General features: G+C 36.5%; 1 protein-coding gene across 1 annotated transcript in view; it reads right to left on the reverse strand.

The window, feature by feature from the left end:
* Positions 1-302: 302 nt before the first annotated feature.
* ITGA1 (integrin subunit alpha 1) overlaps positions 303-26,946 on the reverse strand; it is a 66,466-nt gene continuing 39,822 nt past the window's right edge. The window contains exons 12-31 of the mRNA XM_054003745.1: positions 26,517-26,661; positions 25,258-25,400; positions 23,568-23,711; positions 21,933-22,187; positions 21,375-21,505; positions 19,289-19,452; positions 18,962-19,098; positions 17,925-18,035; positions 17,292-17,377; positions 16,977-17,112; positions 15,936-16,016; positions 14,157-14,233; positions 13,389-13,478; positions 12,196-12,298; positions 10,331-10,444; positions 8,638-8,742; positions 7,452-7,556; positions 6,707-6,799; positions 5,117-5,233; positions 303-4,392 (exon numbers count right to left, since the gene is read on the reverse strand). Of these exons, the coding sequence (XP_053859720.1) occupies positions 4,348-4,392; positions 5,117-5,233; positions 6,707-6,799; positions 7,452-7,556; positions 8,638-8,742; positions 10,331-10,444; positions 12,196-12,298; positions 13,389-13,478; positions 14,157-14,233; positions 15,936-16,016; positions 16,977-17,112; positions 17,292-17,377; positions 17,925-18,035; positions 18,962-19,098; positions 19,289-19,452; positions 21,375-21,505; positions 21,933-22,187; positions 23,568-23,711; positions 25,258-25,400; positions 26,517-26,661 (2,382 nt within the window). The 3' untranslated portion in view covers positions 303-4,347. The remainder of the gene's footprint in view (positions 4,393-5,116; positions 5,234-6,706; positions 6,800-7,451; positions 7,557-8,637; positions 8,743-10,330; positions 10,445-12,195; positions 12,299-13,388; positions 13,479-14,156; positions 14,234-15,935; positions 16,017-16,976; positions 17,113-17,291; positions 17,378-17,924; positions 18,036-18,961; positions 19,099-19,288; positions 19,453-21,374; positions 21,506-21,932; positions 22,188-23,567; positions 23,712-25,257; positions 25,401-26,516; positions 26,662-26,946) is intronic.

The following is a 26,946-nucleotide window of genomic DNA, read 5'->3' on the forward strand; positions in this document are numbered from 1 at the left end:
AATGAATGAATGAATGTGTCTTTCAACTTTTATTTAGTGTCATGGAAACAACTCTGTGCCAGGAAGTCATATGATCTCCTAAAAAGCTTTCAAATATGGATATAAGCACAAAGTCCATGAATCTATTGACAACATATTTCTAACAGCTTGACCACATCAAGCTTTCCTGGATGTGATGCTGTGCAAGAATGCTTGTTTCTACAATGCCCTTCTATTGACAGGTAGATGAATCTGTTTTTAGGTACTGAGATGACTTAATATTATTCTCATATAAATAACAAGCAAACAAACTACACAGAGACTTGTTAGACTTAATTTCTTTTTTAATCAATAAAGCACATGGAATACTTTTACAGGAAAAAGAAAATACTGTGCAGAATGTTGTGGTTTTCTTAAAAAGTATGTAAATCCCCATTTGTTCCTGTTAAGTGGTATAGTTAAGAGCAGTACAGTCTGATTATCTTATCTGCTTTTATTTTTGCAAGGGTCATCATCTACACAATAGGCAATTAAAGAAATTAACCAAATGGGTTATGTAGAATTCATTAGATGAATATGACCCTAACTCCAGCCTCTTGGTGCCAGGTGAGATGAAAACCCTTGGCTTCAATTTAGGGTAGATTCCCCTGACTCAAGCTCTGAAGATGAGGAACATTATGCTCAAAATGATTCAGCACAGGATATGTACTAAAGGGCTCAGGTAAGGGGTCAGGGTGTGTGGGTTGTGTCTGTAGTTGTGTCTGTAGGCTCATAGTAATGACTTAAGAGTGAAACCAGACAGGCAAAGGAACTGCCCACAGAGTACAAGCAGCTGCTCAAGATTGCTCTAATGGAGATACTGTTTCCTAAGACTTCTAAAATAATGTATGGGATCAGAAATCTCTAAAACAACCTGATATTGAGGCTGGAGTATACAGAGAATCCCTATCCTATATGTTCAACCCTATAGAAAAGTAGCTTGTCCATTCCCACTAAGTTACCTACTTCAGAGCTGAAGTTAGGAACTGAGCTGGGTGGGCCAGAATCCTTTAGTTACATAATCTCTGGTTACACCCCCAATTTATTATTAATTTTTACACAAATTTACTTTATTTGTTTTGCCAAATAAAAAAATATTTATCTTCATAGTTATTAGAATCACATTATAACACTAATGAGTCTATTTTTAGGAATAAAACTGGTTACATGCTGTAAAATTAGATTCTTTAGTGCCTGCCAAATTTAAGTGAGATGTTCCTGATGTTTGCAATATGCTTTCAGTAGCTTTATCTGTTGTATATCATGAAAAGCAGTAAAATACTGCTCTTCCAGTGCTGTGTGGAAAGGCTAGTATGGATAAAAATAACAAGTTTACTAATCGCTAAGAATTGTGTAGGAATAATGTGCTATAGTGCTATCCCCTTGACATACTTGTATGTATGTATGTATACTTATCTTTTAAATAGATATTATAATCGAAAACATGATAATAGGACAAATGTGAAAAGAGAGAAAGCATAATGAAAGAGAAAAGCAGTGTGGTTATACAAAACTTATTACTGTTTTTACAGTGCAAAGAAAGTCTAACACGAAACACTGATCTTAAACATACTCTACATTGATAAATACTATTGATTTAGTTTTGCATAGTCTCCATCTAGGGAAATAGACTGTTCTTTTGACTTATATATTTTTAGTTAGGCTGATGCTTTAAAATAAGATATGAAATATCACAGGGAAAAATGAAAACCTCTGGTTAACAGCTTATCATAGCTAAATAGTGAAAAACTTAAAAGTATGCTGCATAAGAATTACGTGTGTCTTACACAACTTGTGAGTAATTTTATGAAGCTGGGAAAAATGACCTCATTGTTAACAAACTGAATGAATAATAACAAATACAACTATTTCCTCTTCTACCATAGACTGCCTACGTGTGCACAGGTGAGTCACAATTCCTTCAAAATTCTGTTCCTTTACAAACTCATAAGAGGTTAACAACACTTCTATGTCTTTTCAGAGATACTGTGAGAAAAAAAAATTACAATTCCGATGTGTTTGAATGCTATGGTGCCAAGGGCGATTTAATTCCTTCAAACAAATGGGCAAAATAACACATTTTCCTAAAGTAAAACCTGTGTCTTACTTGGAACTGAAATCACTGCTGTATTAATTTATCTTCACAGTTCAACAAACAGATTTTTCATTTCTTTCACAATGAATGAAGCAGGGTTTCTATCCACAGTTCCTCTATGTCACTTTATTCCTTCCATTCATGTGTTTTGTGCTCAGACCCCCTTCAGGCAGGGGGCCCTTCCAGCTGTCCAGATGAGCACAGCAACCACGTCCCACTGCCTCAGCAGATCTCCCAGGCTCTGCAAAGCACAGCCACCCACAGTGTTCCCACGGAGGGCTCTGCCCTCTCCTCTGAGTCATACTGCTACCTTCAGCAGACTGCTGCTATGAAATAACCACCTTTCCCACAGATATAAGGAGAAATTGCCAACACTTTCTAACTCAATTCTACTTGTTGCATTCACATAAGTCAGCCTTTCCCAATAGTTACTTTCTCTAACTTAGAAACTAAATAAAAGGTACTGAAGAGTGACAGCACCTTTCAAGCAATGAAACACCTTCTGGCACACTTTGAGTTTTACTTGCCAGCATGTTCAACCTAATCTATATTCTCTTCTTGAAAAATAAGTGTTTATAAAATTTACTACTCTTTTTGAAGCTATTACTATAAAGACAGTGATAAGCAAAAACATTTTGGAAAACTGCCTTTTTTTTTTTTCTTTTTTTTTTTCTTCAATGATATTTGTCCCAAGAGGAGGAACAAATTTTCCTGGCTTCCTTAGCATGGCAAAGCTTTTCTGCCAACAAATATGTCTTACAGAACTTAGAACACCTCCTCAGAATTTTCTGATCTACTGGCAATCAATACTGAGTCATGCTGAGGCAGCATTACACTTTGCCAGCATGCATCCTTTTTCTCCTGTTAATTTCATGTGTCTCCAAGAAACACAGGAAGCTCTCAAGGTCATGGCACAGCAATGAGCCTCAGGGAGAGATCCTCATGGGAGGAAGACAAGTGCATGACAGAAAGGAAGAAACTGAATGATCTAAATAGAAAGAAAAAAATTTCTTAAAGAAACCTTTTGCTATCTACATTTCAGTGTATTCTCATATAAACTTTAAATCTTTGATACAAAATAAACATAATTTCTTAAGTGCTTATTTAGTATGCAAATTCTTCATCACTTCTTAAATTCCTAAGTAATAAAGATGAGCTGTGACTTATAATACTAGAAGAAGCTTGCCAGTGCTGAATTTCCTATCTGTGCTCTTTTGATAATTTCCATTTTGTACACTTTAAATTCATTGGATTAAATAGCTACACAAGAAATTTACAGTGACAGTTTATGAAGCACCCTGCTGGCTACTCCAAGATATACAGCAAGAGTCAAACTTTCAGGGTGCCTCCAAACATTTTCTGCATAAATATGGACATTTCAATTTGCAGATAGAATTATGCCCCTGCTTATTTGAATACAGTGTGCAATCAGATGGACTTGAATAATTTGCACATTTTTAGGCCTGCCAAAAATATATTTCAAGTTCAGTTATGCGATTTAATGCATCAATCCTTTATGGTTCTTGACCATAAAAATCTCTTTCTTGGAGTATCCTTAATTCAGCTGGACATGCTAAAATGAGCAGAAAGAGAAATCCACGGTATTTCAGTACTTTTCACCCATTGTTCTGGAGGTACTTCTGTCTTCTGAGTTGTCATTGCATCAGCTATCACACAGCATTTGGTGCATTCTCAAAGTTTACATGTTCTGCCTTGTGAATTGAGAATCTGCTTCCACAGAACTGACATAAGAAGGGAATTTTGAAAATTGTGCATTTTCCTTTTGAAAATCATAAGGTGATAAAAACGACTGGGATTGCTACATACAAGCTGACCTGTTGTGTAATTTGGAATGAAAAATGATTCCACATACATAGGTATATAAAAATATGATTACAAACTTTCTGTATTCAAAAATGTTAGAATCTTTGAACTCCGTTACTCTCCAAAAATGAGCAACGCTTACAGGTATATTCTTGAGGATCACAAAATGCTGCAAGGTTGTTAATTTTTCTTTTGCATCATTTCTTTGCATGTGTGCTTGATTTTTTTCTTGTTTTCTATTTCTTGGGTTTTTTTCATGCAGCAGCATTTGGAAAGCATTGTAACCACTGCATATAAGTTCATAATTTTACAGTAACATTTTGGAGGCAGACCTGAGCAAAAATGTCTGGGTTTTTTGTTTGTTTGGTGATTTTTTTTTGTGTTTGTTTTTTGGTTTTTTTTTTTTTTTTTCATTTCTCCATTTTCTTCTTTAATGGCCTTTTGAAAAATCCAGCCTGCAGAAAAGAAAAAACGTCACTAACAACTGGTCAAAGCACATAAATCATACTGGTTACATTCATGTGCTGGTTCTTACTATTTCAATACTTGCACTTCTGTACAAAGTTAATGAGTATTTTATCATTACACTGTTTTTCCAGGAATGGAGAAACTAAGTACAGTTAATATATAGTAGAGTGATTGCTGAATCATTGTTTTGCTCACATATTGGAAGTGTTAAAGTGCTTAATAGTAATTGTTACTCAGTTGAATAAATAATATTTTATTTTATAATGTAAAGATTTTCAAGAGATTATGCATGTTGAAATTTATAAGCTGTAACCTTCTAACTTAATTATGAACAAAATATTTAGACTGGAGAAGAGTGCCCACTTGTGGCAAGACTTACACTACAGGGCTTAGCATTTCTTGCACAACAGAAAAAACCTAGTTAACAAAGGTCACAGCCAAAGCTGATAGAAAAATTAATTAATACATTCACTAAAATATCTTCTTATTTTTCTTTCCCTAACATAATGGCAATATAGGTTTCGATCAGGTAGTACCACTCGCTCCACATCAGAAAAATGCAGCATAATTAGTTATTTTGTAATTTCTTCAATATTTCACAGTACTTATTAGATAAAATTATTGTCTGTGAGGTTCTAGTTATGAGAAAGAAATGATGGAGAATTTGAGCATATTTGTTTAGGCTCCCGAAAACAAGGTCATGCAGCTTACCTTCCACAGAGCAAATATAAGCAGTGCGAGAATCAAGAGTCCAGCAAAGATACTCAGGAGGATAACCCACAAGGGGACTGTACCCGGTGGGTGTTCTTTGGAAATCTTGATCATGGTCTGCAAAGTGTTCAGAACATAAGCAATAAATAATATGTCCTTCCAAAACATCAAAATAGCAGCAGTGATTAATCAGTATGCAGTGATTTCCTAGGGTACCACTTTATTTTACCTACAGGAATTAGTAGGAGGGAATTAAGAAAATAATCTCCAGCATGAAAGGCTGGAGATTATTTACACAATACTTTGCACTTTTGTAAGTGCATTCATTTATGAGAATGGCCCTGCTACAAGTCAGTAAACATTGATTTAAAGGACACAGGACCAAAATCATGAGCAGCGGAAGGAATAAGCTAAGGAGTTTCTTCAGTACACTCTTCCTCACTCAGTGCCAGCCTTCCTGAAAGATGGAGCTAAGCATTAAGTGTAAAAGCCTGTGTAGACACCAACTTGATTTTAAACATGGTATATCTGGTGTAAACCCAACAGAAACAAGTAATACTCACTTTTTAATAAATGTGACTATGTAGGGGTTTGGATTAACTAAAGAATTTATTAGAGACCAACTTTATAGTTAAAAAGAGCACTGAAGAACTGAACACTAAGCATGAAATTATGTCCCTAAAAAAGGTAAATCTGAAATTCCTTGTCTCTTCAAGCCTCTCAGCTGTGTTTTTACTCCTGGACTGAATGTTAATCTATCACTTAAAAGAAATTTCTAGATACAAAACCAGCTAACAATGGTCCACTGAGTTTTGCATTTTCAAAAATATTTTGTGCAAGATGTAGTTCACATTGAATATTACTTTTCCAAATTTTGGAGCATTAACAATAAGAACTCATAATAAGACTTCTGCTTAAAAAAATGGACATTGTAGTAAATAAGCTCCTCCATGTACAAGTTATCACAAAAGACCAATGTTTAAACACTATAAATGCTTGGAATTGAGAGTAGTAAAAGGATGAATAATACTTCTAACAAAATTTAAGACATTTCTCTTTGGTGGTGTTCACCACTTTCTAGTGGTGGTCTGATGCCACCACTATCATGTTATATATTTCCTTATATAAGAAAATAATAATGAACTTCTGAAAAATAAAAGATCTTGTTTCAAATATATATCCTGAGTAACAAAGCAGAAGGAAAGAATAAATAAGGAAATAGTAAAGAAAATACAAAGTATGATCAATTTGAATTGATACAGAACAATTTTCAAATACTATTGATTCCTTAAAATAATTTAAATTATATTTTTAATTTACATAGCTGCAGGAAGTATTTATATTACAGCAAGCTGGAAAAATTCATATAGTACTTACCCTTACCTAACTACATCGGTGGGTACTGGGCTTTTGGTGTTATTTTCTGACTAATTCTGACATTTCTACTGTAATACAAAATCACTTCTGTTTATAGTGGGATAATGCATTACTAAAGGTAACAATCAGTTCATTAGTAATGGATGAAAAAGAAAGAGTCCACAGCGTAACAAATTCTATGAAGAACAAATACATCAATTATCACATTCTTACCTCCAGTTTTTGATGGTCATTTCTCAAAATCAGTGACGAGTTCTCACTCCTAAGTAATGCTTTCACAACAAGAGTTAAGCTGTGAATGCTGGCCTAAAAGAAGAGAGTAGTTACTATGGTTTACACTTAGGTATTTTTAGTAGAAAGCTTTGTAGCAATGAGAAGGGTGAAGGAAAAACTTAATGCTTTGGGGGATGTTGAAAAACATGAAAGTCAGTGAAACTGCTCATGTATATCACCTCCAGCACACACATTATTGCCTGCAAGACAGCAATACTGCTTTGAAAGGGTAGATAGCTGAGATTTCAAAAAAATATTAATTAATCCTGGAATACTAATGTCTCTCTTCTGTTTGTTTTTCTTTTTTAATCAAAAAATTCTTTCTAGAGTTGAGAAATCTTCACAGATTAACACTTAAAAAATATGTGCTCCTTCTTATATCTGCTGTATTAGACTTTGTGGATGCATAAATAGCTATTAAAAAAGGACCATCAATACAGAATAAGTAAGGGATGTCTTCTTTCCATGGTTTAAAACTCCTGCTAAATTTTAAGTACTTACTTTAAGGATAAGAAAGTGCATGTGACATACTTTTAAAGAAATTTTAAAATAGCAGAAGAAACTACTTCAGATACGAGAGGGGACACTTAAGAAAATGAAAGACACAATTTTAATAGACATTGGAAACACTGGCTTAAGTTTCTCAAACCCAAAAGCATTCTGAATACAAACAGGATTTACTCACTTTTATGATGGTAGGTTTCCAGACTCTCAATGAAACATTCGCTTGATATATGTCAGATGGGACGAGGACACAGTTAATAGAGGCACAACTGTATGTATCACAGTCCTGTTTAAAAGGGACCAGCATGAGGTAATAGGAAGAGACTTTTCTCAACATTAAAATAAAAACACGTAAACTACTATATATACAGATCACTTGCTATGACACCAATAATAAACTACAGTATTAATTACTGTAGCTTTTTATGTAAAAATGACACTGCAGTATATAAAACAGGTTGAGATATTTGTGCTCTGCTAGAATAGACTCAGTTTTTGCAGGCTGGCAAGCCCTGAGGAGTCTCTGTTACTGCAGCTATGGAGCAGAAGTCATCACAGAACCCCTAAGGGAGGCACAGCTTGTAAAAGAAGTGTTTTTCTACCAACACAGCTATGGCTCTTCTGAAGTGTTTTGCAAATCTTGGGACACCTGAATCTCTCAAGCAGGGAAATATGCGTATGTGAAAATTCAAACAGCTTTACTTCCTAGTATCATTTGCTAGCTGGGAGTATAGCAGGATTATGCTGTAAAAAGTTCGAAACAGTCACTTAACCTAGACCTTTTTCACCTCTGTGAAGGACAACGATAAGCATGGCAAGATACTTTTCCCATGACATGGTTTCATTTGCACCAGAAACTCCACTTGCACCTCTGTGCTGAGGACACCTTCCTCCTGACATGCTAATATAACTACAGCATCAAAATCCCTTTGTAACTCTTTCATCTAAATGTGAAGGGCTAGTCCTTTCCAAATGGGATCATCAATTACAGTTGCATGGAAAACCTGCCACGTCTACTGGATGTCTAAAGAAGCTGAAAGGGACATAAGAAGCATTTAAAATATTATTATTTATTAATTACAATGGAAAAATAGTAATGATTATTCAGCTGTCAAATCTGCTACTCCTATTTACATATTTTTTAATTAACCCCCAAACTATCTAAATTCAGTTCCACATCGAGTTTTTCAGCCAAATAAAAACCAAGCTCTAGTCGACATAGAAAAGGTTTTCTAAGTTATTAAAATAAAGTGAGTTTCCAAATGACTGAGTTTCAGAGCAGCTTTTACACATCTTTTTCAGAAGTACTTGGCTCCAAGATCTGGATTAATGTCTGGGGTGAATATATATACTATGAATAGGCTTACCATAATTGTATCCTTTGTAGGTTCTTTTATTTTTGACAGTACAAATGGTTTCCCAGTGCCAATCTTTAAGGGATCTACAGGGTAACTACTTTGGCAGATAGCATTCTGAAGCAGAAATACAAATAATATTCTTATTGGCTGGATATGCAATCTATAAAAAAATTATCTGGAAACAAGTCAACATTGATAATATTTAATATTTAATAACAGTTATAATGTTTACTTGGCACTAAAATAAAATAGCATATTGCAAGAGTGCAGAATAGGAAATTCAGATGTCTATGTATTGAAGTATTATAATTCAAACAGCACATGTAATATTAATGAGATAATTTAACCTAAACTCTATGCAGCTACTTAAACATCTGTACAAGCAAACAAGAGCTTCCTGCAAGATGACCATTATGTGAACCAGCAAGAGTTGGCTATTAAATGAGCTAAACAGCTTTTGAATGGAAACCACAGAGGTTCTACCCTAGCAAGCAGACAGGCAGGTTAAGTGCAGGATGCAGAATCCTCACTGGCAATATCCAGGGAGGGGGAGTGGATGCTGGAACACTGATGGATCCTCTGTGACTGCTCCACAGGTAGCTAGGAAATCCTTTGGTGTCTTCAGTATGGGGGAATTGATTTTTTTCAGTCAGGTTGTTGACTTTCACACTGCTAGCACAAAAATTATTAGAAATCCTCTGTAATGCACTTTGTCACACTACTATCACTAGGTGTAGCTAGCAGGACATGAAATTTGTCTTAGAAAAAACAAGATTTACTGAGTTTATGTGCAAACGTGTCAAATGGGGTGACTGACTAGGAATAACAATAATGGGGAAAGGAAATCAAGAACAGACTGAACTTTTTTTGTATTCTAAATATGGGTTTTTTTTCTCATTTGATATTTGTTTCGCTTTAAAGTAAACCTCACTCATATATTTTGGTTTATTTTTCAGTTGGGCAACACTCTAAAACTAAGTGAAATTATTAGCAGGGAGGTGCATGTATATATGTCTCTGAGGGAAAGAAAAGAAAAGGAGCTTTAGGTCACTACTTTGTGAAACATGGGTTTTTCAGCCATGTAGTTATTGATATAGCTCTAGCTGTAATATCTACAGCTCTAGGATAGTGGAATTTGTTGGAATTGTGATCTCTGCCAGTTGCACTGGGAGAGTGAAATGGAAAAACTCAAATGAGGGCTGCAGTGAAGTGCATTTGAAACATACAACCTACCATCCCCTTCAAGATGTCTCAGTGCCCCAGAGAAGGAAGAAGCCAGAGGACTGCTAGTGCTGGAGAGCAGACATGCATGAAAGTTAATTTCAGTACCCGAAAGAAGAGAGGTAACAGGAGGTTGGGCTCTAGATGTACACGGCAGGATTCAAGCATTTGCAATAATTCAGACAATGAAGAGAATATCTGAGGTTCATATCTGAGTCTGGACATCTCAGCACTTGCAATATAACAAAGTAGCCTTGTTATAGTGCAGTTATTGTTCAACACCATTTTAAATCTGCTTGTTTCCTTTTATGAAAATTTGTCCCTCTGTCTTCTTATGTACCTCTGTACATATTTTTAAAACAACAGTATCTTGTTATTTAGAATAAAACCAATGCATAATCCCAAATTTTTGCAATTTGCAGTTCCTTAAACATAAATTTAAAATTTAAGTTGATCATAAATATAGAAATTCCTATCTTACCTGGGAATGTGACAATGCAGTAAGGTAGAGAAGAGTGTTTTTGGCAGCTGTTACATTGGGAAATAAGATCTGCAGTGTGAGGTTTGGCATTGGAAAGTGTTCACCTTTTTCAATCTATAAAAAAAGAGAAATGTTTTGACTAGTACTTTCCTCATTTTGTTGGAATTTGATTGTGAGTTTTTTCCTTTCCTGTGTTTTTATTTTCTTCTGTTCATTTTTACATTTCCACAGTTAGTTATGCAAAACGTGTTTTATAGTGGAGAGTAGCCACTGTATCAGTGGTGGCTCCTGCTGGTTCCTCCTCAGGTGTGCTTAGGTAATTGCTCTTGTGCTCACCTGTTCCTCTCTCCTGATTTCTCTGAGAAGACAACAGGACATATCTGTAAGCAGCAGCTCTTTCTGGAAAGACCTGCTGTGGTTAAGGACTGGGTAACCACCCAGGTGGAATTGCTGGCAGGGGAATTGGTGATATCTCTGAAGTGGACAAACTTAATAAATGCTCAAGAACCTTTTAAATTTTTTCCTCCTGGCTACTTATTTGTGATTAGCTGCTTGAAAAGATGAGTTTTATTTTACAAGGTCATAAATGGTATGCTCTGCAATCCAGCAAGTTTTGACTCAGAAAACATAGACTGGCAAATTAGACGAATAATGCCTTAGACATCCATAGTAGACAAAAAGAGAAGGTAGCTGAGAAAAACACTGTAGTGGCCTAAAAGAATAGGAAAAAAACACTTTGTCATTGCTATCCAGTAAGAGCGGGAATTTTAGCATATCCCATTTTTTACAGATGAAAGTTTATTTAGAGACTTTTATGCGTTTGTATGGGACCCTTGATCAGTTTTGGATTTGACACTGGGAAATAGGATGCTTTCAAGATAATAAAATTCAGTTTTGCTGCAACTTTAGGTTGGGCTTTTTGTCACAGAATCATAGCATTGTGGACTGGTTTAGGTTGGAAGAGACCTTAAAGATGATCTAAAATTCCAAGCCCCTGCCATGGGGAGGGACACCTTCCTTCCACTTGAAGATGTTGCTCAAATCTGGCCTTGAGCACTTCTAGGGATGGGGCATCCACAACTTCTCCAGTGCCTCACCATCTAATATCCAATCTAAACCTACCTCCCTTTCAGTTAAAAGCCATTCACCCTTGCCCTGTAATTACATGCCCTTGTCAAAACTCCTTCTCCTGCTTCTCCTGCTCTCTTGAAGCCTCCCATTAGGTACTGGAAGGCCCCAGTGAGGTCTCTACAGAGCCTTCTCTTCTACAAGTTGAATAGCCCTGACTGTTCCAGACTGTCCTCACAGGACACACTCACAGGAGTGGTGTTCCAGCCCTGTAATCATCTTTAAGGCCCTTCTCTGGACCCACTTCAGAAAGTCCATGTCCTTATTTTGGGAGTTCTAGAGCTGGATGTAGTAGTCCAGCAGGGATCTCAAAAGAGCAAAGTCCATTAAATATATTTCCCATGTGATTTTACTTTGCAGTATCCATTCAACCAGGATGACCACATTCTTGAAGCATGGCATTTACCTACTATAAACCTGGCAGGATTTTGTAAATGGCTGCTCTAACCTGAAGCATGGGTAGTCCAAGTTCTCATTTACCCGGACATGCTCGCTTTTCCCAGTTGAAGATAGGTCTAAAACCCACCAGAACTACTCTGCAGGAGACAGACCATCTGAGACCTTCTAACTCACTGTATTCCAGAGGAAGGAAGGAAAAAAAAGCTTTTAAGCGCAAAATATGCATGTAGAGGGTTTAACGTATTGTATACCTGCTATTTAAGTAATTCAAACCAAACAGAAAAAAAAAAAAAAAAAGACAGTACCTATAAAAAAAACGATTTTTAATTACTTCTTACCCTATAATGTAGAGTAACTTCATCCCCGATTTGCTCTGTTGTGTTGATCATAGTAGGGACAGTTTCATTTGCTGCAATTATAACATGGTGCTCTTTGAAAACACTGTGGGTTAAAAAAACACACAAAAAAGTAAGCACACAAACTCCTAGGAGTTAATAATATAGGTATTTTTATTATTTCATGAATTTCAGGACTGGTCTTGCAATTAAAATCTATTGCTGCATCCACTGAAGTTCAACTGCTCTGCTCCCTGAATAGGCCCCACTCTTTCCATGTACATTTAGAATGTGTTGGGATCTTGGATGCTGAGAATTTTAAACTTTGCTTAATGGTTTGTTCAGATATAACTACTAAAAAAGAAAATAAACACTATTCCCAAAATTAATACATGAAGGTCTCATTTTGCTGTCCTTACTCTAGGTGTGCATTCCCTTATCCTGGGCATTGACATGTGAAACAGGTAGGATCCTGTAAAAGACAGATTCAAGCAAAACCAGAACAAAGCCAGCATATTCTAAATTCAGCCTTATTCCCTATAGGACAAGCAAAGTCTGGGTGTGAACCATGAAATACATGCAAAATAAATTTGGCTTAATTATTTACACCTGCACACCACAAAATGTTGTTTACCAATAATATACAGAATGCTTTTCAGGGATGGAATTTAACTGAATTCTGGCTGTTTCTGAAAATAAAATGTACTACAAGACCTGCATTAAAGTATAAGTCTGAACTTATAAAAACGAACACCCAAGAACCTAAAATTAAGGCTAATTTTTGAAGATGGAAATTAAACACCACACCATGCAATATTATAGCAATACAAATCCATGGCCATCAGGAAGCTGGAAGTATCTGCTTTCTTATGTTACGCTTTCTTATGCTTCCTTCATTCCTGAAATGCCTTTGAACGAATATAGCAAAGTACAGGAACCAAGCAAAAGATGCTGTTGTACTTGCAAACTGCAGATCAAGTTTAAATAGAGAAAATGGAATTTCACCAACTTAGGGACAGTAACTGCTCCATTATTTCATGATGTCTCTTTCCACTGAAGCCTGTGGTTCTGCTTTATGAGCTTTGAAGCAGTTGCCTGTAGATCCTGAGCACATTTCAAAACCAAAACCAGACTATATTCTTTGAACACCTGCAATTTACTGTGCAAGCGAGTAAAGTACAGGGAAGTGTCAATACCTTACAAATATTAATCCTACTTCATATTTTACTGGAATTGTAACATGTCCTCTGTTGTCACTCAGAGTCTCAGGTGGTTCTTCACTGTCACTGAAACAAAACAACATACGTCACTCAGATCAGATTGCTGCAGACACAACACAACCACTGATTGGAAAGAGATCTTAGAAAATGAAATATCTACAGCTCTGGGTATGAAAGTATACTACTCATTTTCAATCAAGTACTGTCTTCTAAAAATAAATTAAAAATACCTTTTCCAAGAACTAATGATTTAAGCCCTGCACCAGCCCCAGCTCATAGATGCATCTTTGTTAAAATTACAGATGGCAGGTGACTGAATGAAAACAGACCAATTAAAAGCCACACGATCCCTGGATTTTGCAGGGACAACAAACACTGAGGGCAAGTGCATTCCTTTACCCTATCAGGGACAACTTCTGCAATGCTCTTACTCTTTGAAGGCCAAGCTTTTTGTTAACTGTGATTCATGCTAAAGTACGCAGTAATTCTCTAGACAATAAACCTTTGCTGAAGGTGAAATAACCAGAAATTATGATTCACTTGTAACTCTAAGGCTGTAGAGAGTATCAACTATTTATTTAGTCCACTTAATCCACTGCTGGACTGAATACATCTGTAAGGGTGCCAGCTAAACAGAAAATTTAACTGTTCGTGAGTTCAGAAGCCACTTGTGTTTTACTATGAAATACAAAACTGTGGAGCTTTCAAAAAAAATAAAATCAGAAGGCAGAGACTGCAACTAACCTTGTTGCATATACATGAATAGTAGCATTTTCCAGGAGATAGGATGCGTTGAACTGGAACGATATTTTGAAGGAAATCTGTGTAGAAAGATACATTACACATTTTGAAAAAAAAAAGCCCACCCTAACGGGGATTGATATAATGAAAAATGTACAAACTTTTGCTTTTATTTAGGGAATCCTTATTCATATTTTACCAGTTTTCCATGAATCTGAATGAATCTACTATACGGAATTTGCCTCAACTAAGAAGGAAATCCAATAGTTATCACTTATTAAACAGAAGCCTCTAATTTTCACAAACCTAATGAAAAAAAATCTATGTAGTGTATTAGAAACACATGGCTAAATACTTCTTAATCAAAAGCAATTCGTCTTACAAGCAATTTATCAAAACCTCTTTTTTCCTTCTAATGAGAAGGAAAAAAAATCTTCAAAGCCTGGCTATTGCAGTGGAGATGAGCTGCCTGTAGAAGGCTGCTGAACCCCTAGAATACCAGAAGAAATGTTTACAATGTAAATAAAGGAGAGACCATTAGGTATCAAAAAATCTCATTGTTATTATAATCAGGGCAAATCTATCATAATTTGGAATTACAAAAAAATGAAGAACACTGTCCCAAATGCTCTTCCTGATATCCTGACACTTAAGGGTAATTTTATACAAAGCAAAAGTTTTCTTATTTGTTACTGTATAGAATTTTCAACTCAGATTTTTATCTTTACTTTTATGTGTACAAATCTTTATCACAACGTCGTCCACAGAAAGTTGTCCTAGATATTCATACTTAAAACAAAAAGCAGCTTTAGAAAGGAATATATTAGGCATATTTATCTGTGAACCAGAGATTAATTGATTTCTGAAAGCAAAGAAAAGAGTGAAATTTCTAAATTTAGGGCTTTACAGCTACAGACAAACTAACAAGCAAAGCATGAAAGGAAAATGTGAAAAATTTAGTAAAGCTGGGAATGGAACACTATGGGCAAAGGCATTGGACAATACACTTATTTGGCTTCAAGAAGTTAACAGCTGACTTTATCCTTACAAGTCCAAGACACAAGCTGGAACATTTGCGTGGGAGGCAGTGTAAGAAGACATCTCTCATGATCTTCCTTGTGCATGACAGAAGGGCAAACAAGAAACTTCCAGGAAAGATTGTCTTATGTGCATGCAACTTGATATTTCCCAATTAAAGAGCAAGATCTAAGTATGGCTTTTCGAAGCCTTAAACTAAAGCTCCCTCTTAATTCCAACAAGAGATACAGATACCACTGGAACTGCCCAAGATGGAGTTTGATTTTAAGTGGACTACTTGCTAGAAAGGCATCTCATTCCCCACTGAGCAGAGATGAAGTCTTGATGTCTGATTTTGGCAGATCTGGGTTAACACTTCCACATAACATCTTATTCTGTCTTCAATCAAGGAACTACATTTTATATACGAAGTAACTAAACTTATAGGTTCCAGTCTGTGTAAAACCTCCAGACATACACTTGTGGCCAGGTGAGCCACTTGCGTGTCACTTGCGTTCTGACAGTGTCAAGGATGGCAATACGCATGTATTACATCCTCACACACCACATCTGACTGCCCAGGTACTGAAAATCTGATGGTTTCCCATCTGGCTGTGTGCAGTTGACATCAAGGATAGCTTAGGAAACATGCATGGAGAGTTTTTGGGATGAACACAAGAGAAAAGAACTTCAGAACTGATATGGACTGTCCTGCCTTTAAAATAACATGGGGCAAGGAGAATTTGCATGCAGGGGACTTTTTACCTCTTCTGCAGGTTTTAGAAATGGATATCCCACTTTACAGGTGATGTTGTGATTAGATTCACAGCTATCTTTCTGTATATCCTGAAGGGAAAAAAACAGTGAAAGCATGGCTTTGTGCAAACTCCTCTAAAATTCTGACTGAGCATCACAGACTTGTTGAACATCTATACCACTTCCACTTTTCACTGTCAATATATTGTGAGAGTCAAAGCCTTAGTTGAACTAGAACAAAAATATGAAGCCAGACATTCTGCAAGACAATTTTCACCTATGGACATTTTACCAATTGCCAATATGCCTTTCCAAAGACAGTGTTTGGAACAGTCACAATTATATGCCTACTGGACATCATGCAGATTAGTCATGGGGTCTAGCAACCAATATATCTGTAATTACACAGTTTTCAAATTTTGTAAATGTGTTAATGTAGCAATAAAAGTCACATTCATACTCCATCAATTATTGCCATAGGATCACCAACAGTGCTATGGATCCCTGACTTCTAATGCGTAGCATCAGGACTGCTGACAGAAAAGAAACTGCCCTAAATGCTTCCTATCTGAACTGAGGTGTATTTGTACCATATCTGCTGAGGCAGGAAGGAAAATGGCCACTTTTGGAAATGCTGTCTGAGGTAGGGTAGACACAGCTACTGATATATCCTGTCCTACCATGACAGTGCTTTTTCTACGCATGTGCAAAAGGAGAATTTTAGAGGCTCAGGAGTTCTACTGATAAAGAACAAGGCATTTCTGGCTCTACAGATGTACATCTGATGTTGTCTAAGAGGCAGGCACTTTTTCTAAGTGCCATTATGAAATTTACATCTGTATTTTATGAACAGGGCTAGGCAAGAGTCCACTCATGTCAAAATAAATACACTCCTTTGGAGGCATAAGCAAGAAGAGCAGCCCTGGGAAATCTCTCAAACAACTGAAATGATGCCGATGCAGACAAATTAAAGTTTAATAAAAAGGCTTCCTCATATCTCTCTAGCATTATATGTTATGATAATTGTGATAATGTAGAAAAAAATCCTACCTCAATGCCAGCGAAAATAATATTTGGAGAATACTGAATCAAAACTCTGGTATTATAGGCACTATCTTTTTTGTTCTTCACAGAGAGCTGGATGGTGAACTTATCATTGCGTGACTTTACAATGAATGGAGAAGAACTGTAAAATAAAGTAAGAATGTTGGACATTTTAACTATTGAACCTGTTTTTAACATAAACTTGTTTCTGTCTCCAGACTATCTTGTTTCTGAATTAGAAAGGAAACTCTGGCAGAATGTATAATTCACATAGAAACTTTGTACAGGTATCAAGCAATACATTAAACCCAGTGCAGTTACCTGTCTCCAGCTATGCTTGCTTTTACAATCAGAACAAGATCTGAAATGCATCTATTTTTGGCTCCACAATCTTTTGTGAAAGGAATCTGCAAAAATAATATGCTTAATTTTATTACATTTAGTAGCAAATACTTGCATTTTAATGCATTATCTAATTTTATGTAAGACCTTCTGTTTAATGATCAAAGAACTCTTCCCTAATATTAACCAGTTAAACATGCCAAAATCTTGTGAAGTACATGGGTGAAATATAAGCTTTCTCATTGCTCCCTTCTAAATGATACCCCTGGATTCTGAAAAGAGGCATTAATAGAAGTAAGAATGATGGCAAACACCACCAAAGTAAACGGATAACACTCTGCTCCACCTACCTAAAACCTGACAATAAAATTGTTGGTAACTCTCTTCTATCTTCAGTCAGCTATGGACAGCTTTGAAACCCGAGAATGGTTCACAAGCACATTGAATCAAACTTTTCATTCCTGAATACTCATTTGGAGGAAACATCTCCTGGACAGGCTCAATGACCCCCCCTCTCTAGTGAATTTGTGGGCAATAGTTTCAGCTCTTGTGTGGGCTATGATCTTTCACCTTAAATACATTGCTTATTGATACAGAATCTTTCTGACTTACATATTCTGCTATTGAATTTGGCAAGTTGCTATCAAGGACAGGTCCACTCTCTGGATCAGAAAAATTGAATTCCAGCAAAACCTTTACTGAGTCCTGAAAATCAGGCTTATCCTAGAACATAAGGAAAACAAAACTGCTATTATGAAAATACACTTTAGTATCTAAGGAGGTTAAAAAGACCCAAAAAGTGCTGAGGTAAAAAATTTTCCTGTCACACTGCTGCCATTCTTCTAGAGAAGCATCTGAATGATGAAACATTCAATGTGCCAGGCATTACTTATAAATATTTACTAAGGTTTTAGTGTAGCTTATCACAAAATTTCAAATAGCCTGAGCATATCCTACAGACTTTCATTAAAGAATATCTCAACTGTTGTCTCACAGACTTTTCTCTTCTAGTTGTGCTCAAAGGATCAGGAAGATATGTATCAGCAGCATCACCTTTTGTGAAGTCAAACTTAGGCCTGCTGTTTGGTGAAGAAAATTCTGGGTACTATTTACCATTAGTTTTGCATTAAGACACAACTGTGAAGTCACTAAACATTTTAAATGTCCTTACAGTATGCAACTCCATTCACTCCACACATTAGCTACAATCTGGGCAAATTCATACTCACAGTTGCTAATTATGCTTCTGTTTTGCAGCAAATAAATACTTACTATTCCAAACCGAGAAGTTTATTTACTGTATTTTATTAGGAGGAATTGCACCAAAATGCAAACTGAAATTCTGTCACATGTTCCTGCTGAGTTTTGAGTGGACCTGAACTGCTAACCATGACAGCTGCTTGGGTCCACCAAGTGAGGTATCCTCTTTCTTAAAACAGACACAAAGACATAGCTAAAAAGACTGCATATAAAAGTAAATTGTTAATACATGTATAAATAAATAACTCTAAGTTTTAAACAAATTTTATGTACACTTCTTAAGATTAATTCTGAACAGAGATTTTGTTGTCCAATTTGCAATTAATGGAATACATACTTGGGTTACACTAGTGTCAACATGAGAAAAATACTTTAACTGATTTACTTGCCAACATGTAGAAGTTATGTTTCGTACATTCTGACCCTTTGATAGTTATATTTTTTTGCATTTTCCTCTCATGGCTTTCTGTGAACAAGCTTCGAGATATCTGTCTTTGTGCATCAAGGGTAATCCAATACTGCAGACCTGCAAAGGAGGTTGAGACCGATATTATGAAGCACTTTGCCTCTACACATTATTTTTTCCCAAAATATCTTAGATGTACTTTGAACACTGAATTTAGAAGACTTGAATTCCATTTTTTAATTAATAAATGCATGTAAGTATAGGAGTTTTATAGCTTAAAGCTTCCATAGCTTAGTGCTTATCTACTTACTGGATTCAAATATATCTTCTTTTGACTTTAGTCTGGTCTTAAAACAAATTGTGGCGTCTATGCATATCGTTTTTCTTATATTTATCTGACAATTTTGTTGTTGAATATTGATGCTTTTAGGTATAAATTGCATGGAAACATTTACTTCAGCCACATCACGAGACCTTAAAAAACACAAAGAAAGTGCTTGGAAATAAAAGCAGCGACTTCTTTAAACTTAAGAATTAACACACAAAATATGCAGCATTCAACATTCAGATACAGACATAGAATCACACAGTAATCATTTAGGTTGGAAAAGACTTTAAGATCATTTGAGTCCAACTGTCAAAAAGTTTATAGCTAAAAAGAAAAAATTCCTTAATGTTCTTTGGAAAATAACAGAAGCATAAAATCCGCAATTGCTGTGGCATATGTTGATGGCACCATGCTGCAGTACAGTAGCTGATACAGGGTTGGCTATGTTGTGCCAATTAAGAGGCCATCTATTATTTCATGTTTTCTGTCTTGGCTGTGTGATGCTATAAAAACAATTGTCAGTTGCACAGCACTCCTCTGGCCCATTTTCAGTCTGCATTTGCCTTTCTCCATTTAGGCAGATTACTGCATGCCTGTGAACTGCCATCACAGAGAGAACTCATCATACAGAAAACCAAAAAGTGAGCAACAAAAAGAAGAGGCAAAGAAATGTCCTCAGCAGTCAAAACCTATAAAGCACTAGAGCATATTTTTAAAGCTCAACTATCACTCAGGAGGGAAAGCCCCTGAAGAATTGGAGACAAGAACAACATGATGGTCTAGAAGAGTAATTAACTATATATCCTCTACCTAGTACCAGTAAAAGAGGAATTATGGAGAAGACAGTCACAGGATTTCTCTACAGTGCTGTACTTGTTTCAGAAAAGATACCAGGTTAAATATTTCCAAAAGCATTTAAGCAACTCTACAGAGCCAGATCCTTTTAAGACAGACTGAAGGCCTAGACCTATCCTTGAGAGTATCACAGATGAACATAATATTATACATAAGTTGGAGGATAGCAAACCATCTCTTAGGTTGTGGGTAGATAGATAGGCTAATATTTGTTCCTAGTTTGTTTCACTTTAAATGTTCTCAGTTCCTGCAATGCATTCCTGTCTCATCCCTAGATCCGATTCAGTTCCCTTTTGGCCATGAGATGCAGCATGTCAGTGTACTAAACCATAAAAAAATTTAGCTGGCAAAGTAACTTTCTTCAGAATTGTGGTCTCAACAATGCAGTGAAGGACATCACACTGTGTTTACATATGGGACAGTTAGAAAGAAACTACTAGGTGAAGTTCAGAAGAACCTGGGAACTTGAGGATGATAGGAAGCCTTGACAAATTTGATCACTTACTTATTAGGTGAGTTAGGTGAAACAGCAGGACAGAGAAAGCAAGGATCTTTCCTTACCAGAAACAGAAATAGTTTTAGTTGTGGTTTAGAAATGAGGGATTTAATATCATATTGTTTATTTGTCTTTTCCCTTAAAAATTATATTGCTCACTACTAGATCGGAATCATACTCATATAAAGAAAATGAATTGACTGTTAAGCAGAGGGAATTGATTGTTAAGCAGAATTAGTTAATTAATTAATTAATTAATTAATTTTACAGATTTTCTGTAGGGACTCAAATTGCAGTTTTCCTACTAAGAAATAAAATTGGTTTTCTTACTGACCCCTTTACATTTGAACCTGTTCTTTATATTACTAATAAAGTAACATGCAATATACTGCGAAAAAGAGACAAATTCAGTTTTTTTCCTACTTTACTAAGTGCCACTAGTGGAATCAGTTTCTATTTTGAAGGCGGTCTAGGAGGACAAGTTCTTCCTTCTAGGCTAGCAAGATTTCTATAATATCCCTGTATTTATAATGGTGTACATTAAGTTTAATGCTCATTCCTCTAGAGAGAGATGCAAAGATGAAAATTTGAAGTCAGTGTCAAAACATGAGATGAAACCAGTAACCTTACAAAGTCCAAACAATCATGCATGCAAGTTACACTTGTATCCAAGCAAAAGTTTTTTTCTGTCCTGACAGTTGCTGTGATTCTCCGTACCAGAAGAGGGCAGCTCCACCAAGGCCTCCGATGGTAACATCAATCAGCCCGTCATCGTTTAAATCCATTTCTCCATGCACAGACTGGCCAAAAAATTTCACTTTTTCCCCATCTCCACCTGATGCAATACGCTGTGAAATGCATAAAGAGGTTAATACAGTGCACTTTGAAGGGTTTTGTAACAGTCAAGATGCATTTGACAGCAGTGAGATGGGGTTTAGGCTCTTTAACTATGTTAAATTTTCATTACAATACCCCTAAAACAGTTACCATGGTGATGAACACACCATAAATTTTCAGATTGCAAAATATCTGCTTTTCTGGCTGTTTAGAGCATGTCAGAAGGTTTCTAATAAAAGTGTGTGAGTATATTCTTTAACAATTAAGACTCAGATTCAGTTAAATCTGCATGATTTTAAAAGTATAGAGCAATATAAAAAAGAAGCTGTTACAACTGGTCAAGTCACAGCCTCATTCTGTGTTGGGAAGACAGAATTATAAACATCATATACATTAGAACAATAACACAGTAACAACCTGTGGAGTTTTACTTCATACCTGTGAATATTTTTTACTGATTGCTTTGCCACGGCCATGATAAATATAAACAGCTCCCCGATGGTCATCTTCCAATGGAGAGCCTATCACAATGTCGTTGTATCCGTCCAGGTTGAGGTCCTTCACTGCAGCAATGGCAGTCCCAAAGCGTGCACCGCAAGGCTCATTCTTAAGAACTTTGCAGGTATCCTGTTTTAATGGTGAGCAGCACGTTTGCTTTACAGGTTCAAGACTCATCTGATATTCAAACTTTGTCTGTGGAAGAACAGATTTAGAGTTTGTGAATTTCCGCCAACATTTCAGCAATGCAGACTTTTAAGAGCTCCTGTCCAGAAGACAAATGGATGAATTAAACAGAACAAATAGAAACTATTCCTAGTGATTACGTGCACTGTAGAAACTGTGATTCTACAACTATAATTCAAGTGTTCTTTCTGAGCAGCATGTGGCAATAACATTCTTGCTCCATCTCTTTCTGCCTCTAGATGCTTCTGCATATTTCTCAAAACTAGAGGTTCACATGAAAGCACAGTATCATAACAATATTTGAATACTCTTGTAAGTAAACCACTTCATTCTTTAGGGAGTGCAAAGAGTTTTTCTAAAGGCATTCTCTTAATCTGAGAAGTTAGCCAAGTTTCTAATGAAACACAGATGGCAATACTGTTATTCCAGAACAAAAGATAGCATTTTTTTACACAGACTGAATTTTGCTCCCAGTAGACACATACACTGTGGCCTAACATATATATTCTGATCCAGTGTGTGTCGTGGACCAAAAACACACAGACACTAGAGCACGTAACCAATCTTTCCCATGAATTCCATGTCAGAAATAAGCAGTAGCAAGCAGTTACTGCATCTCCTTTATTTGGAGCTGGATTACAATAAATAAGCACAGGAAAAACAAACTTCAAACCCCACACTACTGGAGGACATAGAATTCTTGTTTTCTCGTCAATCCTATTCACCAGCAATTTGTTGTTGGCAACATGCATGTAGAGACTGTAAGAATTCCTTGTCAAAAATATCCAGTCTCTCCAGGTCCTTTTCTTGAAATAGGATTTTAGGAAATCATGATTGCTAAGATATATTTTGACAATTGTTATAACAGTACATGATGGTAGAGGATGAGAGGAGAGGGAGAGGGAGAGGAGAATGCAAAGACACTGGAAGAAGAGATTTAGCAAATTAATAAAGTGAAGTGTGTGTAGTATAATCCTCAATCTAGTCAGACATTTAAAAGCTGTTGGATGTATGGGGTTTAGCTCTCGGTTGCTAAGCAAATCATAAGGATACTGGAGATCACACTTTTAGGATGGATGAACCTTGTCGTTTCCTAATCCATGAAAGCAAAAAACAAAGTGACAGAAAAGTAATCCTGTAAGTTTGTATCTGTGCCTAACTTCAGCTTATAGAATATAGTACTTATCTACATAATATACTCCATTCTCAAACAAGAGTTTGAGAATGAAGTTTAAAATTAAGTTGCATTATAATCTCATTTGCCAAAACCATTTTCCCCTATTTTCAACAGGTCATCTTCCCCAGTTCAAATTATTGTATTTCTTTAAAATAAGGATAAGGCAATAAAGATCATGCTCTATTCCTGTTCAATAAAAATCATCGCCTTACCTTGTTCAGACTGTAAACATATACTTTCCCTTGCTCCTCCTTCTCAGTTCCCATATACATTGGAGCTCCAACAAGAAGAAGGTCTGTAAATGAGTCCCTATCAATGTCAACTGTGGTAATAACACCCCCAAAGTATGATCCAATCTGTAGGAAAACACAAAGTATACACCAGAGACAGAGTCAGCAACATAATGCTGCATTTCCTTTTCAGAGACATACTTCTTGCTTGCAACAATAACAAATATTAACCACTAGGCATAAATTTTCTTTACTAGCTAGATTTTTTTTGGTCTGCTTGTTTTTGAAGCTTGTTTTCAGTTTTAGCATTTGTCTGATTTTTTTTTATTAAGAAGTGGGCCATTCAACTTTTAACTCCTCTGAGTTTAAAAGCATAAAAGGGTGCTTGGACAAAAGCTTTGAGGCAGCTCAGTGCAGACATTCACCAAAATTTTCAAGTTATTGTTTTTAGAGGAACAAAATCTACATGAAGAGATAGATACATTCATAGCTCAGGTACAAGCTGTAGGATTCATCTGATTATATTCACTTCACAGATAAGCAAAATACCCTGCACTTCCTTTACACTTAACAGGAGAAGCAGCCTCTTCTACCAAAATACATCTCCTCTCAAAGAGATGCTTAAAGTAGTCCAGATGTTCCAAACCTTAAAAATCACAGAATCTCAGAATGGGTCAGGCTGGAAAGGACCACAGTGGGTTATCTGGTCCAACCTCCCTGCTAAAGTAGGGTCATCTCAGAGCACATGGCACAGGACTGTGTCCAGATGGTTCTTGGATATCTCCAGTGAGGGAGACTCAAAATCTCTCTGGACAATCCATTCCAGTGGTCACCCATGAAGTAAAGCATTTCTTCCTCGCGTTCAGGTGGAACTTCATGTGCATCAGTTCCTGCCCATTGCCTCTTGTCCTATTGCTCGGCACCACTGAGCCTCGTCCCTCCTCTGACCCCTCCCTGCAGACAATGACAGACAGGGATGAGGTACCCTCTCAGTTGTCTCTTCTCAAGGCTGAATAGGCCCAGCCCCGTAATACCTACTTTAGTTCATTGACTCTAAAAAGTTTGTTTGAGTGATTGATTGACTGATTGATTAGCTAAGTTGCAGACAACAGCTATAGATGAAAATTAGATAACCTGATTGCTCCTGAGATAAACTGATACTGCAACCTGGGGAGATGAGAATAGGCAGGTCTTTCAATTCTCATAAGCATAATATTATCTTAATAATGCCATCCTTAATTATGCAATTACGTGGGGATTTTTCCTCCTATAGCAATAGCTCTCAGTGAGCTGCTATTCAGCGTAACAGGCAACTATTCAATATTTCAGTCTATCCCAGAAGATACCCTTGCACAGAACCCCGCATGTCAAAACTCCTTCCTGCCAGTGACATGCTCTTCCATTCAGCAGACAGAAAAAATTGTGCGTCCAGAGATGGCAACAAGCACTTGGACACTGGTGAAGATTTAACCCTCAAAGACAAAACTCCCAAGTACCTACTGTACAGTCCAATTTGCATTGCTAATTATACCAGAGGATCTGCCTAACTTTTCCTTCTGATCTTGCTTACAACTCCCAGTTTCATGTGCTCTTCTAATGTGTTTTCATTTGAAATACTTATTATTTCTTCTGCTATATTAATTTTGTATGTTAACTGTGAATGCATACTTACTTGCTCTCCATTTAATCTCTGAATCACTTGCACCACTTTTCCTTCCATCTTATAAATGATAACTTGGCCAGTGTGATTGTATCGTGGCTGTCCTGCTATGTACAGCACACCTCCAGGTGTCACTGCTGAATTCACAGTATATCCTAGGGAGCAGAAAGAAATCAAGATGCAATACACACAGAATGCATCAGACAAACTTGCTGTGATTCAGAGCCTTTGTAGGGTTTATTCCACAACTATTTAGCCCTATTCATGGTAGAGAGCAATAGCAGTTAATTGAAAGGCCTTTACAGCCTCAGAGTGAGGAGCACCCCTGTGTTATTAAACCTGTTCCCAGGCTCGTGAGCCATGTTCACTATGCCATTCTCACACAGTCTAAGAAATAACTCATGAATAGCTTGTTGAAAAGCTGCTTTCAAAGAACAGCTGCCACTGGCCAGCTCTCAAACTCATGGAGTCTTCAAAAAGTGATTCTGGGGGCATTTTGAACCTACCTCTGTTCTGTTTAATACTAACAACAGTTTAACAACTTTGGTGAAGGAAGACTTGAAAAATTTGCAGTGAAATTAAAACTGTGAAACAGTTGCAAGTATTATGGGAGTTTACAATCTTAATTTGAAAATGACATTACCATATTGGAGTTGTAATAAAAGGCAACAGCTAAAGGCATTTGGCAATGAAGAAAGTGTACTTAGGGAAAAACATTAAAATATTCTAGCATTGATTCTTCATCAATGGAAGTATGACTTAAATGAGATAACAGAGCAAACAGAAGCATGAGGTATAGAAAGCAAGACCTAGAAGAGAGAGTAATGCCACTGAAGCTTTTTGGTAGAAAAATAACCTGCCAATATGGAAAATATTATTATAAAAAAAAATGTTGGTCTTGCTGGTTTTGTCCATCGAGTGACAGAAAAAGGCCTAATTTTAAGCAAATATTTGTACTTAATTGTATAAGTCTTTTTAACTGTCAAGGCATAGGAAAACTTGATAACAATACTAGAGCAATCTGTGAAATCTTTGAATGGATTAAACATCTCTGTTGGGAAAGTTTAGATATACTTAGGTCTATGTTTGGACTTGTTTTCTAGTTGTAGGAGTTGTTATTTATTTTTTTAAAAGAGCATGAAAATCAGAGAGTAGACTTGCTCCCAGGCTCCTGGCATATAAAATGTTCTGTAACATACTCCTTTTGAATGAGCTTTGAGAGATGTCTTGTAGCATTTGTTGAAGTGTTGCAAGTGGGCTATTTCTCTTACCTAGGTAGGCTGCAAGAGGCTCATTTCTTTCTGAATGCCTGTCACGAAAGGTGTCATTAGTTGGCATTGAAATACCAGTGTCTTTCACCATGAGTACTGTGCCATTCCAGTCATATGCTCCAACTGCTCCAAGCATAACCCAATCCTTAAGGAGAGTAAACAAAAAGCTTGTTCTCTATGTGAATCATCTTTTCTCTATGTGAATCATCTTTAGACATTCATGGTTCAGGATGCTCAAATTTGGGTAATGCTTCCTGCGTATTTATGTAGTTAGCCTTGCTTTTCCTGTTATGGTACGGATCCCAAAATCATACGGTCATAGAAAGGCTTGGATAGAAATGTCCAGTTCCAACCCCCACTGCCATGGCAGGGATGCCACTAACTAGACCAGTTTGTTCAGAGCCCCACTCAACCTGTCTTTGAACACCTC

Source organism: Vidua macroura, chromosome Z (assembly GCF_024509145.1).
Source record: "Vidua macroura isolate BioBank_ID:100142 chromosome Z, ASM2450914v1, whole genome shotgun sequence".
Lineage (NCBI taxonomy): Eukaryota > Metazoa > Chordata > Aves > Passeriformes > Viduidae > Vidua > Vidua macroura.